A 13898-nucleotide genomic window follows, 5' to 3' on the forward strand; every position below is an offset into this window, starting at 1 on the left:
TTGACAATTCAATCACTTCACAATATTTACAATTTATGTATAACAAGTGCATGTACACTATCAGAATACAAACTTCTCACTTGGAATTACATGTCAAATACAGCAAATATATACCTAACAGTGTGGGATAAACAAACTACTCCTAAAGCACTTGAATGAAGATTTCTTACATCCACAGCAAATAATAATAAAGAATTTTTTTTTATAATAAAATAAAAAAATTGAAAATAAAAATTCAATTCTACTTTAAGGTTTTGAGGACATATTTAAAAGCCAACAAAGGGAACTCTCGTTAGTCTTGGATAATTCAGTAAGGATATGCATGACCGATTTTGGTTTTCTGATCATGTTTGTTTGGGAATGACTCCACACATGAATAATTGTGTCCCAATATTGGCTGGATAAATGATTTAGCTGTTTTGGTTTGTCATCAGAATGTCATTTTTTGACCTATTTGTCCTTATTTGACATAACAGTTTACATACTCGTATAATGTTGTAACATGACTCCATAGAGTGTAATGCATACATACACTGATTATAAAACATAAAAATTATTATGCTTTTAAATGAATTTGGATTTTACAATTATCAATTATTTATTTTTATCTCCAAGAAAACATATCAAACCACTGATACATATAAATGTATTCAGTAGTATTTGATTTTAAAAAAAACCAACATCATTTGAAGCAAAATTGAATACATGTAAACACATTGCAATACACCCCTGCTTGATTTATATTTGACATTCCCCTTGTTAATAATCTACTTTAAATATATGCGAGGATAATATCATTGCAGATGTTAATGGTAGATTAAAAATACTAAAACTATAGGCTAGCACTAATTTGATTGAACAAAAATAATAATCTTAAAATGTTACACGTACCTGTACATGCACTGACAGACCAACAGCCGCAAGTATATATGGACTAGAAAAGGTACTGTGAACAAACTATTATTCGCGATGACTTTATTTTACGATTTACCTGAGATGAACTGAATTGCAGTGACAAATTTTTGCGACCAAGCCTTATCCACACCTGGTTTTTTTTTTTTTATTACAAAAATATGGCAAATACTAGTCCGAAACAAGAAATATTGCGACAGTGAGGCTCTTGTGAACCTCGTGAAAATTTCTCACATGCGATTAAAAGTTGGTTTACAGTATATACAGTATATACATGTATAGGGGACCTAGATTTATTGCTTCATTATTGTTTTCTTTTTCTAAACATTGTCCTTTTCAAAGTAAGAGATAATATGTAACTTTAATGTTACACATTCATCTTTATGTGTCAATATGATGTCAAATTCAACAATGTAACATCTAATCATTCATTAGCACTGGACACAACAGTTTAAAATCTCCAAAAAACAATGCAATGGAAACAAATGGAGCAAGAGTACTTATGATTTCTCATAAGATTTTGCAGCACCTGTAAATACAGATACTGCAAGATTCAAGACATTAGACATGCACTCTGTTAAGTGTAATACATGGACAACATGTACATGTAGATTGGTATTCTGAATACATGTATGCAAAATATCATTAATATTCAAAGTAATTTCTTGATTCACTCATGTGCAAGCATTTCCATACTAAAAAACACACTCTTATAACTAACAGATGGCAACATGTACGTCATATTCAAAATGTTACCATAAAGAAGCAAAAAATACAATGTACACAGATAAACAAAACCAGACTGGAATGGTATGATTAAGTTTGGACCAAACTGTCCACAGAGATTGTCTACTCTCTTCCATTTGTAGTCTCATTGTAAGCATGATGGAAAGACATAGAGGGCAACAAAAGAATATATATTAGACCCAATTCCAGGGCCATAATAATAGGTCAAACTTTCTGTCAACTTACTGTTTGAAATAATTTAAGGAAATTCACATTCTTTATTTACCTATATGTACTTACAAGTATTTGTAGTTTGAAAAATAAAAAAAATCACCTTTGCTCATGACTAATGGCAAACTGAAATATTGTAGATAATATATCATATATTTTGTTAGGAGCTTCAACTTTTCTTTGTATTTCAAAGGCACAAAATAAAAATAAAAGTACATGAATTTAATTTTCAAAAAGTGATACTTTTGGTTCAAATCTTGTCTTCAAGTTTTATCTCCAAATGATCTACTCAAGATTTATAACTGATGGCTGATCCCAAAATCAAATATTAACCCATTTTTAAATGTGGTTTTTCATCCTGCTAATCAAGAGATAAAACTTTGGTGTCCGATACCACATCTAATGTAGGAGCACATTTAAACAGTTGTCAAATGCATGTGATAAACTTATGATCCCACAACTATGCATCAAACTGAATTACTTCCATGCCATGTGTAAAACAATCATTCACGAAAACTTTGACACCACTCTTTACCTTTGAAGCCTACATGATCCTTTAATCACACACAATTCTTAACCTACATGTATAACTCTGATGTGTAATTCCACAATCGAAATGCAATCAAACACTGAACATGAGAATCAAACACTGAGTAAATGGCACCTGATCCCACAATCCAACACTTATAACAATGAAGCCCAATCCCACAAACAAGTTCCAAACAAGAAGCTACAGTTATAACTAATCCCACACTTAAATGGGATCAAACACAGAATACTGCCAATGGCACCTGATCCCCCATCGCAACTTTAACAATATACTCTGTAGCCCCAATCCCACAATCTAACATCAATCAAGAGCAATAACTCTGGCACCTGATGGAATGGATCTTACAGTCATTCTTCCCCCCACCCCATTCACAGGTTGTAGCCTTTCCTGCGTCCGGCCGTGAACCTTTCCTGTCCTTGACAATACTCGTTCACAATCAACTTGACCAAGAAAAGGTGGAAAATGATCACTAAAAACGCTAATGAGATCCAGAATATCAGAGGCAAGCCTCCAAAATGGTGGCCATGTTTGTGCAAGGCAATCACATGGTGTTCATGTGGGGGAGCTAAAAGGAAAAAAAAGAAGCATCATTGGTATGACATAAGTTTTTTTAAAGAATGATCAATACATGTTCATGTATTTTCATTTTGATACTGATAAACTGATACCTTGATAAAACAACTGTGTATTTCTTTAAAAGAATAAGACCTTTTATGCTAACCAATTTCTATTTTACAATACCGTTCATAAAAATAAGACATGTTTTTATTTTGGGTGCTAAGAAAGAAACTATAAAACTCTCAGATGTGCATTTTAATTTTACATGTATGATACAGGCATATTCATAACAAGGGCAGTAACTCCTCTGAAATGTTAAATACTCTACTGTAAAATCTAGAGTATCTAAACTATATACATGTATGTACATGTGTTTCAAGGCCATTCATCTAATGAAAAATACATACTGTACGATTAATTATTTAAAATAATTACGGTATAAAGTAAGAAGTCAAATTCTTAGAACTTGAGAGAGCAAATAACATGGAAGTGTGAATTACAAGAAATTTGGTGAGCCATTGATGCCTTAATTGCCAACTTTGGAGGTGTGTTCAGCAGAGTAGGTGTACTTCAGCACTTGGAAAGATTTGTGTAACACACTAACAGGTACATTGGAATTTTTGCAACTGCCTGTTAGCACTTGCTTTGCTAAACAGGCCTCAGAAGAATGTAAAATTGTGGACCTCAAGTAGATTCTAAGCCACTCTCACTAGCCATAACATGGTAGAACTGTCGATGGAGTTACTTAAATGTATCAATGCAGCAATTGTACCTACCCTCTTTAACAGACTGCAGATGAAGGACATGCTTGAGGTCCTCCATGTGAAACTTATCAGCTGTTATGTACAAAATGGCCGTCAGTGGTTCCGTAAGCTTCACTGGAAACTGCTGAACTTTCCGTCTGCAAATTTAAACAACATATTCACTACCAAATATGCAGATAACTATCAATAAATCATTTAAATCCACCACATTTAAATTTTTCAAAAATTAATTTTTAAAATGTGACATTGAAACCTACGATAATTGCATAGGTGAATCAATACATCCCGCATCACAGGCATAATATGGCCGATCGTTACGATCCAGAGCAACATAAATATTTGCTTTATTGTCATCTCCCACTATCACAGATATGTTAAGATGTGTGTTATTGCCGTAATTAATACGGTGGAAAAACAAGTCCCTATGGAGATCCTTAGGCTCCATCTTGAATTCCAAATGGCTGTCGCCGAATCGGAATGATCCCATGCTTAACAGCATGGCCTGGAGAACTCCCTCTGCTCCTAACACAAGTATAAATACAAATACCAATTATAGCTTGATAATGATGCAAATCTGTTCTTACCCTGAAAAAAAGTTAAAATTAATAACCTTATTTGTCCTACTATAAATAATTTATAAAAAAAATTTCCCCTCCAAGAACCTTTTCAAACTGAAAATAAGTACTTATCTCAAACATGACTTAAAATTACATTAAATGAACAGTCGTCCAACAATATCACTGTATAAACCAATTTGACCGCAAAATGTAGAAAAAAAACTGTTGCACACTAGGCCTAGTAAGGTTGTGCTTTATTGAATAATTAAAGGTACATTTTACATCTATAAAGTTTTGCCCAAAAATGAGAATCTGAGGCGTACTGTATATGACACTTGTCTGACCTGATCGGACCATGAAGTCACAGCCCATCTTCTCTAGTGTGATCATCCACGTCGTGGACACTCTAGCGATGTCCTCCTCATCCGAGACATCCGCCCACAAAGTGTTAGCAAGCCTACAATTATCAAACAAATGTCTTCGGCTGGTGATACAGCTTAACATGCATATGTGTTCTGTTCTTATATAAAACCAGGATCAACTGTTACATGCAACATACACATGAAGTCAATTTAGATAGATAAATACAATAAACAGGTTAACTTACTTTTGTAAATTTCATACATGAAGAAGTTTGAAAATATTTTAATATAAAATGACAGTGTACAAAAAATTTTGAACTTTGTACTAATTTTACAAAATCTTGAATATTGTTTATATGTATACATATATCTGAATTTGGTATAGTGTTAACAATGCAATTTAAAACATCGTTGTAAAATAGATGTACTGTTAAATAAGAACTTTCATTCCTAGCATTAACCCTGCAATTCAGAGAACATTATTGATGCAAATATTTCTCGATACATATGTAGTCTTGATTCCAAAAATAAGTATACTGCATCATCAGCAAGCACACCAGTTCAATGCTTGTAAATTATGAACTAAAGTTATTGCATATAAAACTTGGTTAACTGTATATTGCGAGGGGTCACTTACAGCGTGGAATGTCCATTGTAGCACCTGTCGGGATAATGAAGAACTTGCTTAATTTTGGTGCGTTCCGTGGGGGAGACCCCTATATCATGGAGAGGGGCCGCCACATTACTCAGTACATAATAGATGGTGGTGTTGATTTTGTCTGCGTTCAGCGCTCCCTGGGCTTTGGAGTGGCTAATACCGAAACCACTCTCCCAAAGCTGGAAAAATTTTAAAGAGTAAAGATGAACTACAATAGTTTTATTACAATACCAGTAGATATTGGTTGAAATCACTTGTCTACAAATACCAAATTGATTAAGGAAAATTTACTAAATGTAAAAAAAAACACAATTCAATGTAGATGAGAACTTTAAATCCATGCCTTTCTCAGAAGCTTGATTAATAATATTGCCTAAATATTTCACCAAGTTCTCCCACAGAAATCATATGAATGACCATCCCAACTTACATGTGTAATGAGTACACATAATTTTTGAGAGGCAGAATTCTATAAGATACTGGTATAGTACTGCAGTATTCTAGGCTAGAATACTGTATGGTCATTGAGACTTAGCTAGAATTTCTAGCTAAGTCTCAATGACCATACCATGAAATTGATAATGCCCTTTTGTGATAACCTACCTTATTCCAAACCTTTACATGCTCAGCTTGTAATGATGTTGTTCCTATATTCAACACATCTTTAAGCTCCTAAAAAATAGTTAAATATAATTTACTATTTAACAACACCTAAGACTTAAAAGATTGTAGACTTGCTATTTGTTCATTGTACCGTAACTTACTAAGCAATGTTATTATACCAATAGAGTGAAATAAGTCTTTCCCCTTCTCAAATATATTCTAAAGTCTTAATTGACGCTAAGAGCATCAACACTTTTAAAATCAGCTCAACTACTAGCTGTTACATGTAAACTCAGCTCAACTATTAGCTGGTACATGTAAACACAGCTCAACTTCCAGCTGATACTTATAAACTAAGCTCAACTTCCAGCTGATACATGTAAACTCAGCTCAACTACTAGCTGGTACATGTAAACTCAGCTCAACTACTGGCTGATACATATAAACTAACCTCAACTTCCAGCTGATACATGTAAACTCAGCTCAACTTCTAGCTGATACATATAAACTAAGCTCAACTTTCAGCTGATACATGTAAACTCAGCTCAACTACTAGCCGGTACATGTAAACTCAGCTCAACTACTAGCTGATATATATAAACTAAGCTCAACTTCCAGCTGATACATGTAAACTCAGCTCAATTACTAGCTGTTACATGTAAACTCATCTCAACTACCAGCTGGTACATGTAAACTCAGCTCAACTACAAACTGTTACATGTAAACTCGGCTCAACTACAAGCTGTTACATGTAAACTCATCTCAACTACTAGCTGATACATATAAACTAAGCTCAACTTCCAGATGTAAACTCAGCTCAACTACTAGCTGTTACATGTAAACACAGCTCAACTACTAGCTGGTACATGTAAACTCGGCTCAACTACTAGCTGTGACATGTAAACTCAGCTCAACTACTACTTGATACATATAAACTAAGCTCAACTTCCAGTTAATACATGTAAACTCAGCTAAATTTCTGGCTGGCACAAGTTTTCAGTGGACAGTACTACTGCAAGTAGTTCTCTTAAAACTGCTGATCTGAGAATACATTTGATACAGTGTACCTGAAATGATTTGGGAATCAGCCAACATTCTGTATACTAACCCTGAGCACACCAGCTGACATAATGGAGGTCTGTACCTCTGTCTTTTTCTCGTATGGTTTTGTGTAATTCACAACAGTTAAAACTTGGTATTGTTTGGTCCTGCAAAAAATATACAACAATTCCTGAACCTAATTCATCATCTTTCATTTCATTATTACTATCAATACATTGTACATTCACAAGAGGGTTTTTACATGTAGTTCATTTCTAATTCCTTTTGGAGGGATTATTGCATTTTTTATCATTGATTGAGAGGGAAAGGTGGCGTCAATAACAGATGTCAAGATAAACATGAAGATGGGGAGATGTCACATGCTGACTTTAATAATGGAGCTGTGCAATAATCTCTAAAGTCTGTCCTTCACCAGTATATGGTATGCTCTATTGCTCATCTTTAAATTGTTTTGATGCCTAAGAATATTCTACTTGAGTTACCTGCATTGTCAAGTTATATTCCCCAGTAACTTCATTAGTACAAACGGAACCTACTGTACCCTCCCACCTAGACAGCGAGTTTATTTTTGGAAAAGGTTATAACTGTTTAATCCAATTTATTAAAAGCCCCCTATGGACTTTCAATAAAATATAAGCTGCTAAAATAAAAAGTGTGTACTATTCACAAGCCTTTACAGAAGAAATACAGGCAGAACATACTATCCTGATTTCATGGTGAAAGTGTACTGTGGAATCGTTTTTATTCGTGGGGGTCAATGTTCGTGGGTAGCCAAAATTTTCCTGGTTCATGGGGATGTCATTTCGTTGGTAGTGTAATCTGGATAATTTTCATAACTGTTAAACAAATGATTATGTATAGGTTCGCGGGTATGTAAATTCATGTGCAATGGTTACCCACGAAAGCCATGAACAATGGTCCCCCACGAACAGTGATGATTCCACAGTACTTGGCACATTGACAGAATCTACCCCTGTTTGTTCATTTTTATTATACAACCCCACCTCCTCCCCCATCCAGACTTAACCCTACAAAAAGAACTTACTCTTTTGACTTGATGGTGAATGTGTTTTTGGGCACTTTGACAGAGGCCACCACAGCATACACGTGATATTTGTTGTCAGGGAGGTTGACCTCCCCCTCCGACACCTCCATGCTGACCGACTGTCCCCCCACGGTCTCCCTACAAAGAAAGTCAGGATATAAGTACAGGAATGGCTGGAAAAGTCTGACAATTTATAAATACAGGAATAATTGAAGAAAAGAAAAAATAGATAATTGAAAGCAGTAGTAATCTTTAAAATTCATAACAACAACAAAAATTAATTTTTTTAAAATATTTTTTTAAACAGTATGTACTCTCAATTTGTAGAGAATTAAATTAACAGATACTCTCCTAAAAGCAAATTCTATTTCATGATTTTTTTAAAAAGAAGCAATACAATTATTTCTTTAAACAACAAAATGCTTTCTTTGGTGATTCATGTGGGATATGAAGGTAGTGATGTTGCAGATAAATTCGCAGGTTTTGTAAAAGTTTTCTGCAATGAGTCATTCATGGGGGTTAATTATGAAGGTACGTTTATATTGTAGCTGTCATTGCCAATGACCGCTTCCTTCATTACCCACATTTTGAAAAGGGTAAGTAAAAGTAACTAGTATATTATTGTTAATATACATTAGTTTATTAGATAGATAGCCAATTATTCTTACCGGTATATGGGAATTTGAGTCAGACATCATCATGATTATAACATGGCGCACGCAGTCCATGATTATTATTTTTATTTATATTAGATTGCAAAAGGTTCAGACGATTGATAAAATGGTTAGAACTGGATCGCATAGATTTCAGTCTTATCAGTTTCTACAGATCTACAATTTTTGCAAGAAATAGAGGGACTCATACTTAGCAGATGTTATTACATGTATATGCCAATAACAAGTTAATCAAGAAACATTGCTTCATGAATTGGTCATGAAAATTATTCCAAATCTTCATTTTTTAAATTTCAAAAGATTTCTTGTGTATGAAATTATAATTATTAAGATGGATAAAGAATGATCTAGAGATTTGTGATTTATAAGTTTGTGACATAATTGGTGGTTTTTTTTTAACCATTTTGATCTTTAAAAGAAATGTTATGCCAAAACAAACATGGAATCAAAGAGTGCTCATATATCTTTAATACAATTTACTCTGTTCCATATTGATCATTGTCTCTCAGTCTAATTTCACCTAAATTATTGGTCAGGACATTATCTAAAATATCAACACATTATGTGAATAAAGCCAATTTGCTTTCATATCATACAATTTGGTTTTGATGTTATATTTACGTTTTTGTAGATGTCCGAGAGTCTTTCCAGTTGAACTGGCCAACCTGTTCAAACTCAATGAACAATGGTCTTTTCTGCAAGTAAAAAAAAAAGATCAAAGTATTTATGAGTTTTCAGAATGTACGTAAAACAGAAGATTCTATATAGGAATGAATTCAACTGCTACAGAATTTATCAGCATCAGCAAAAAATGTTTATACTATCTTTTTATCTAGCCAGTAAAATAGCATGTTTCAGACAAATATTGGATTACATTGAGATAGGTACTTATAAGAAAATAATGACAGTTATACATGGTGGTGTTCAATCACAATTTATTATGAATTATGTTATATGAATACCTGAATAAGAGAAAATAAAAAAGTACAGTTTAACAAAGTATCCTCCACATACTTACACTGGGATTAGAGATCCTGATGTCCTGGACCAGAACAGAGGGGCGCGCCCTGTGGGCGTAAACCCTACTCTCCACATAGTTACACTTGCTTCTCCATCCTCCCTGTGTAAAGTACCACACCATTATAACCATAACACATACACGCCTAGCTTGTCAGTGACTAATGTTATCTACTATATAATTAATGATGCAATGTACTCAATTTTATGTACCAATTTCAATCAATATCTTCTAGGAACATCTGAATCACAATTTACATGAAAACTGGGCTTTACTTTCACTAAAATTTACAAAAGGTAGGATAAGGCAATTTGGTTATGTCTGAAATAATGACATTACATGGGTTGACATATCAAATTGTAGTAATAATTGATGAATTTATCCCTTTTTCATTCTTTGAACAGCAGAATCTTATGAATAATGATATCTTTGCTGTACTACTCACAGTTTGAACTGTCTGGAGTTTGTAGGCAATACCCTCTCTTATATTCAATAAAGTTGCCTCTGAAATTAGACACATACTATAGAACAAACTCTTTTGAATAAGAAATGTAGTTGTAATAGAAAGGAGAAAGCTATAGAGGGATAGAGAAAAAAACCTTTTACCAATTTAATTTAATTGAATTGAACAGATAATGAGTTAGAAAGACCAATACAAAACAATAACAGCTAGAAAGGGATATAGAGACAACCTTTTGCCTTGGCATTGATGATCTTTGTAGACACCACCGGGTAGTATTTTACAGATAGAGACAGGGCCCTATTAAGTCTAATGAAAAGCCCTGAATCACTGTCCAGCGAAGCTGCTATTTTTCCATTTCCTGTGATGACAAATAAATGATAAGATAGTTCTAATCAAGTTTCTCATATAGCAATGCTAGATTTATTGGTGTCAATGTCATATTATACTGTTAAAGCAGAAATATCAATCTAATTAAAATTAGACTTGTAATTCTGCTCCTCTACGATACGCTATACAAGTATAATTCCGCTCCTCTACGATACGCTATACAAGTATACTTGTATAGCGTAATCGTAGAGGAGCAGAATTACAAGTCTAATTTTAATTAGATTGGCAGAAATATTTGTTGGACAATAAATTTTGTTAATTATTTGGTTAATATCAACAGAACTAAATCCTTAACAAAATATTTTGTTAGACATACATGTATGTTTTGACAGATTATTTTAAGACAATGGAATTTAAATTTCCACAAATGGTTGAAACCCCTTTCTAATTCACAATCAACAATTTTTTAGACCCACAAATTAAATAGATGTATACATTATTACATGTTGTTGTTTTTTTTTTAGCTCTTTCCATTTTATCAATCACTCAATAAAATTCAATCACCACATAAATATATGGATTTACAATACAAGAATAAAGATCTGGCGAAGAACACTGACCAACATATGGAGGATATGTTACTTCTTGGTTTTCTTGATTAAGAAAAACATCATATCTATCAATGGCATCTGAAAATCTCTCCACTTTTTCTTGCAAACAAAATTCAAGATTATCTGAAACAAAAACAATAAAAATTTGATAATCTTTTACACATGTAAGTCAAGTCTAAAACTCTTATGAATAATGATATCTTTGCTTAATTTAATAATATATTTTATTCTGTCTTCTTGACACTTATAAAATTCCATTGTTTTCACTTTTTTGTACAACTCTTAACAATATTTTGTAATTTTTTCATAATTGAAATTACCTGGTGCAATAGTGTGTTGTCTCTCAGTGCTAAACCAGGAACTTAAGATGTAGTAGAGAAATATGCACACAACAAGCAGAGCCAACACAAGTTTCCTGGACCTATAAATAGATATACAAAAAATTGACAAAATTCATGATCATTATTTAAGTTGATCCACTTTAATAATATTTTTGAATAACTTTTAACTATATTAACCTAAATTTAATGTATGTTTCGTCCAATTGGAGTTATCGAATATTTAGAGTAAATTCGGAAAAACCAATGTTTACGTTGTTGTTTACCTGTTCAAGGAATTGACCCTTGTGAACAAGCCTTGAGCCTGAAGTTTCCACCACATCTGTCGACAGTTGAAGAAACAAGGAAGTCTTAAATTAAAAAATCTTCTCAGGAGGATCAAACCATGATGCATAATCTGAGTTTTCAAATAATCGCCACATCACTCATTTCTGTTTCCATATCCTCGAAGCAGTCGGCATACAAAGTTACTTCCCTTTTAATTTAGAGTTTTGAGTAGGCCGAGCGAGGAGGGAAATGCCGATATTTTGGAGAACCTTCAATGTTTCGAAATATGTTTCGGTTTTCTCCCTATTCCCTACTTGTTTTACTTCTTGTTGCAGGCACGTAGCATCGTTTTTGAAAGTGGGGGGGGGGGGGGGCAGACTCATCCAAAAAATTTTGACAAGCAAAAAAACAAAAAAAACATAAAACTTCACTCATTTCCTTATTTTCATATCAATTTTTTTACATCCGCCCAAAAAAGTGGGGGGGGGGGGGGGCAACTCCATGATAATTTAATTTTATATATGTAAATTTTAAAAAATTTGTTGCTGTGAGAAAAAGTGGGGGGGGGGTGCTACGTGCCTGTGTTGTAAATTGTTGCACATCTATGATGTGATACTATCAATACAACAAATTGATACGATTATTACGTGACCCAAATTGATCCGCACAAAGAAGATGGGTGGATAAGGCGTGTGATTAAACAGGCCCCGAGGTTATAAAACTTTTTTCATACTCGTACTCATACTCATACTCCGTACTCCGAGTATGTGCTCCACTGAGTACGACTTTAAAAACCAAGGTTATAAAAGTTTTAGAGTACGTTCTCCGCTGAGTACTATTTGGAGTATGCTCCAAAAGCCGATCGACGAAATTTTACGTCTCTGAAGAAAGACAGAGAACGGTAATTCATGGAAATAGTCCTGGCATGTAGGCAAACTGTACATGTATTCAGATTAATTATTTATTAACAAAATGTAACACATTATTTACATGTACATATTACCTTCTCCATCTGCAAGCATGGAGATGTGTCTGCATCTATAACTTATGAATTTTTGAGCAACAGAGACGATAAATCCAGTGTAATTGGTAAAATTATCAACAAATTGTGTTTATGTCAAATATCTCTCTCTCTCTCTCTCTCTCTCTCATGAGACTCAGATAGTGATTCATACATGTGATGATTAAGTATAATTATGTTGTAAGGAACGATATGAATATAAAAGAAAGAAGTAAGAATTTACACGGATATGAAGAGAGTATTTCAACATAGAATTTAGTTCGATATATCTAAAGTTTTCCTGGCTTTTATACGATTTTGATATTTTACATGCCAGGAAAAGGTCAGAAACGACGCCAATATAAAACTGGAAAGTCACTGCCCCCAAGTGGATATCTCTTAAGATATTTAGTGAGCAGTTCCTGTATTAGGGAAAACAGGGAAGAGTTTAATTCAAAAATAGAAACATATACTTGGGAAAATCACAAAAATACTGAGAAATCCGTTTATTTTTACACTCATATAGTATACACTAAGGAAATTATATGGGTATTCCCATTTAATTGCAACATACTTAGTACTATATTTGCCTTTTAAAATTCTTGTGAGAAAAAAACATCTAATATCTTGAAGGGGTGGGGTGGGGGTGGGTGTTGGAATTGCATCAATGAACATATGCCAAAAGCCAAGGACACACGTAAAGTTTCTCATTTTAATATTTTTGGGAATGTGCACGAGAGTTTAAGAAAATTCACTAATTGAAATATTTTTGAAATTTTCAATTTGAGGACCACGTTAAACCGAAACAACGTGTTCAAGGAAACTGTGTTCTAAAGTTGCTGCAACCCTTTTTGTGGGGTTTTATTTTCTCACTTAGTCAAGGCTTGAAAATGTGTGTTTAGAATTTATATATACATACTGTGTCATTTTTAATCTTAAGTAACGTCCATTGATATTTTTGAGCAAGCCTTTTTCTATTCATCTTTAAAATTCGAAATACATGTGTTAATTTTGATGCATTTGACATAGATATTTGGTTACTTTAGATAAAAAAGGAATAGCTATATGAATTATCTAAATAGTTACTTGCTAATAAAATTAAACAATTTAAGAGATGAATATTCCCACAGCTAAGCTATATAGAGAAAAATCTCTCACATGAAAATGCGAAG

At 33.4% G+C, this 13898-nt stretch overlaps 1 protein-coding gene across 1 annotated transcript; it reads right to left on the reverse strand.

Annotated features, from left to right (window-relative positions):
* Positions 1-224: 224 nt before the first annotated feature.
* LOC128188224 (uncharacterized protein KIAA2013 homolog) lies at positions 225-11924 on the reverse strand. Its single transcript, XM_052859150.1, has 15 exons — positions 11726-11924; positions 11442-11542; positions 11131-11244; positions 10413-10541; positions 10166-10224; positions 9721-9822; positions 9324-9397; positions 8029-8166; positions 7030-7129; positions 5922-5990; positions 5298-5497; positions 4643-4755; positions 3999-4263; positions 3754-3878; positions 225-2984 (listed from the first exon to the last, which is right to left on the reverse strand). The coding sequence occupies exons 1-15, from the start codon at positions 11851-11853 to the stop codon at positions 2788-2790; spliced, it is 1914 nt and encodes a 637-aa protein (XP_052715110.1). The 5' UTR covers positions 11854-11924; the 3' UTR covers positions 225-2787.
* Positions 11925-13898: the final 1974 nt, after the last annotated feature.

The sequence above is a fragment of the Crassostrea angulata genome, chromosome 1, assembly GCF_025612915.1.
Source record: "Crassostrea angulata isolate pt1a10 chromosome 1, ASM2561291v2, whole genome shotgun sequence".
NCBI lineage: Eukaryota > Metazoa > Mollusca > Bivalvia > Ostreida > Ostreidae > Magallana > Magallana angulata.

What these genes read in the sequence shown, in the direction of transcription:
- LOC128188224 (XM_052859150.1), bottom strand. Translation starts at nt 11,853, where the DNA reads ATGCATCATGGTTTGATCCTCCTGAGAAGATTTTTTAATTTAAGACTT. An exon ending in CATCAATGCCAAGGCAAAAG is followed by an intron (nt 10,225 to 10,412) that starts GTTGTCTCTATA and finishes GTCTAATTTCAG; the next exon opens with AGGCAACTTTATTGAATATA. An exon ending in GATTCACCTATGCAATTATC is followed by an intron (nt 3,879 to 3,998) that starts GTAGGTTTCAAT and finishes TTAAATTTGCAG; the next exon opens with ACGGAAAGTTCAGCAGTTTC.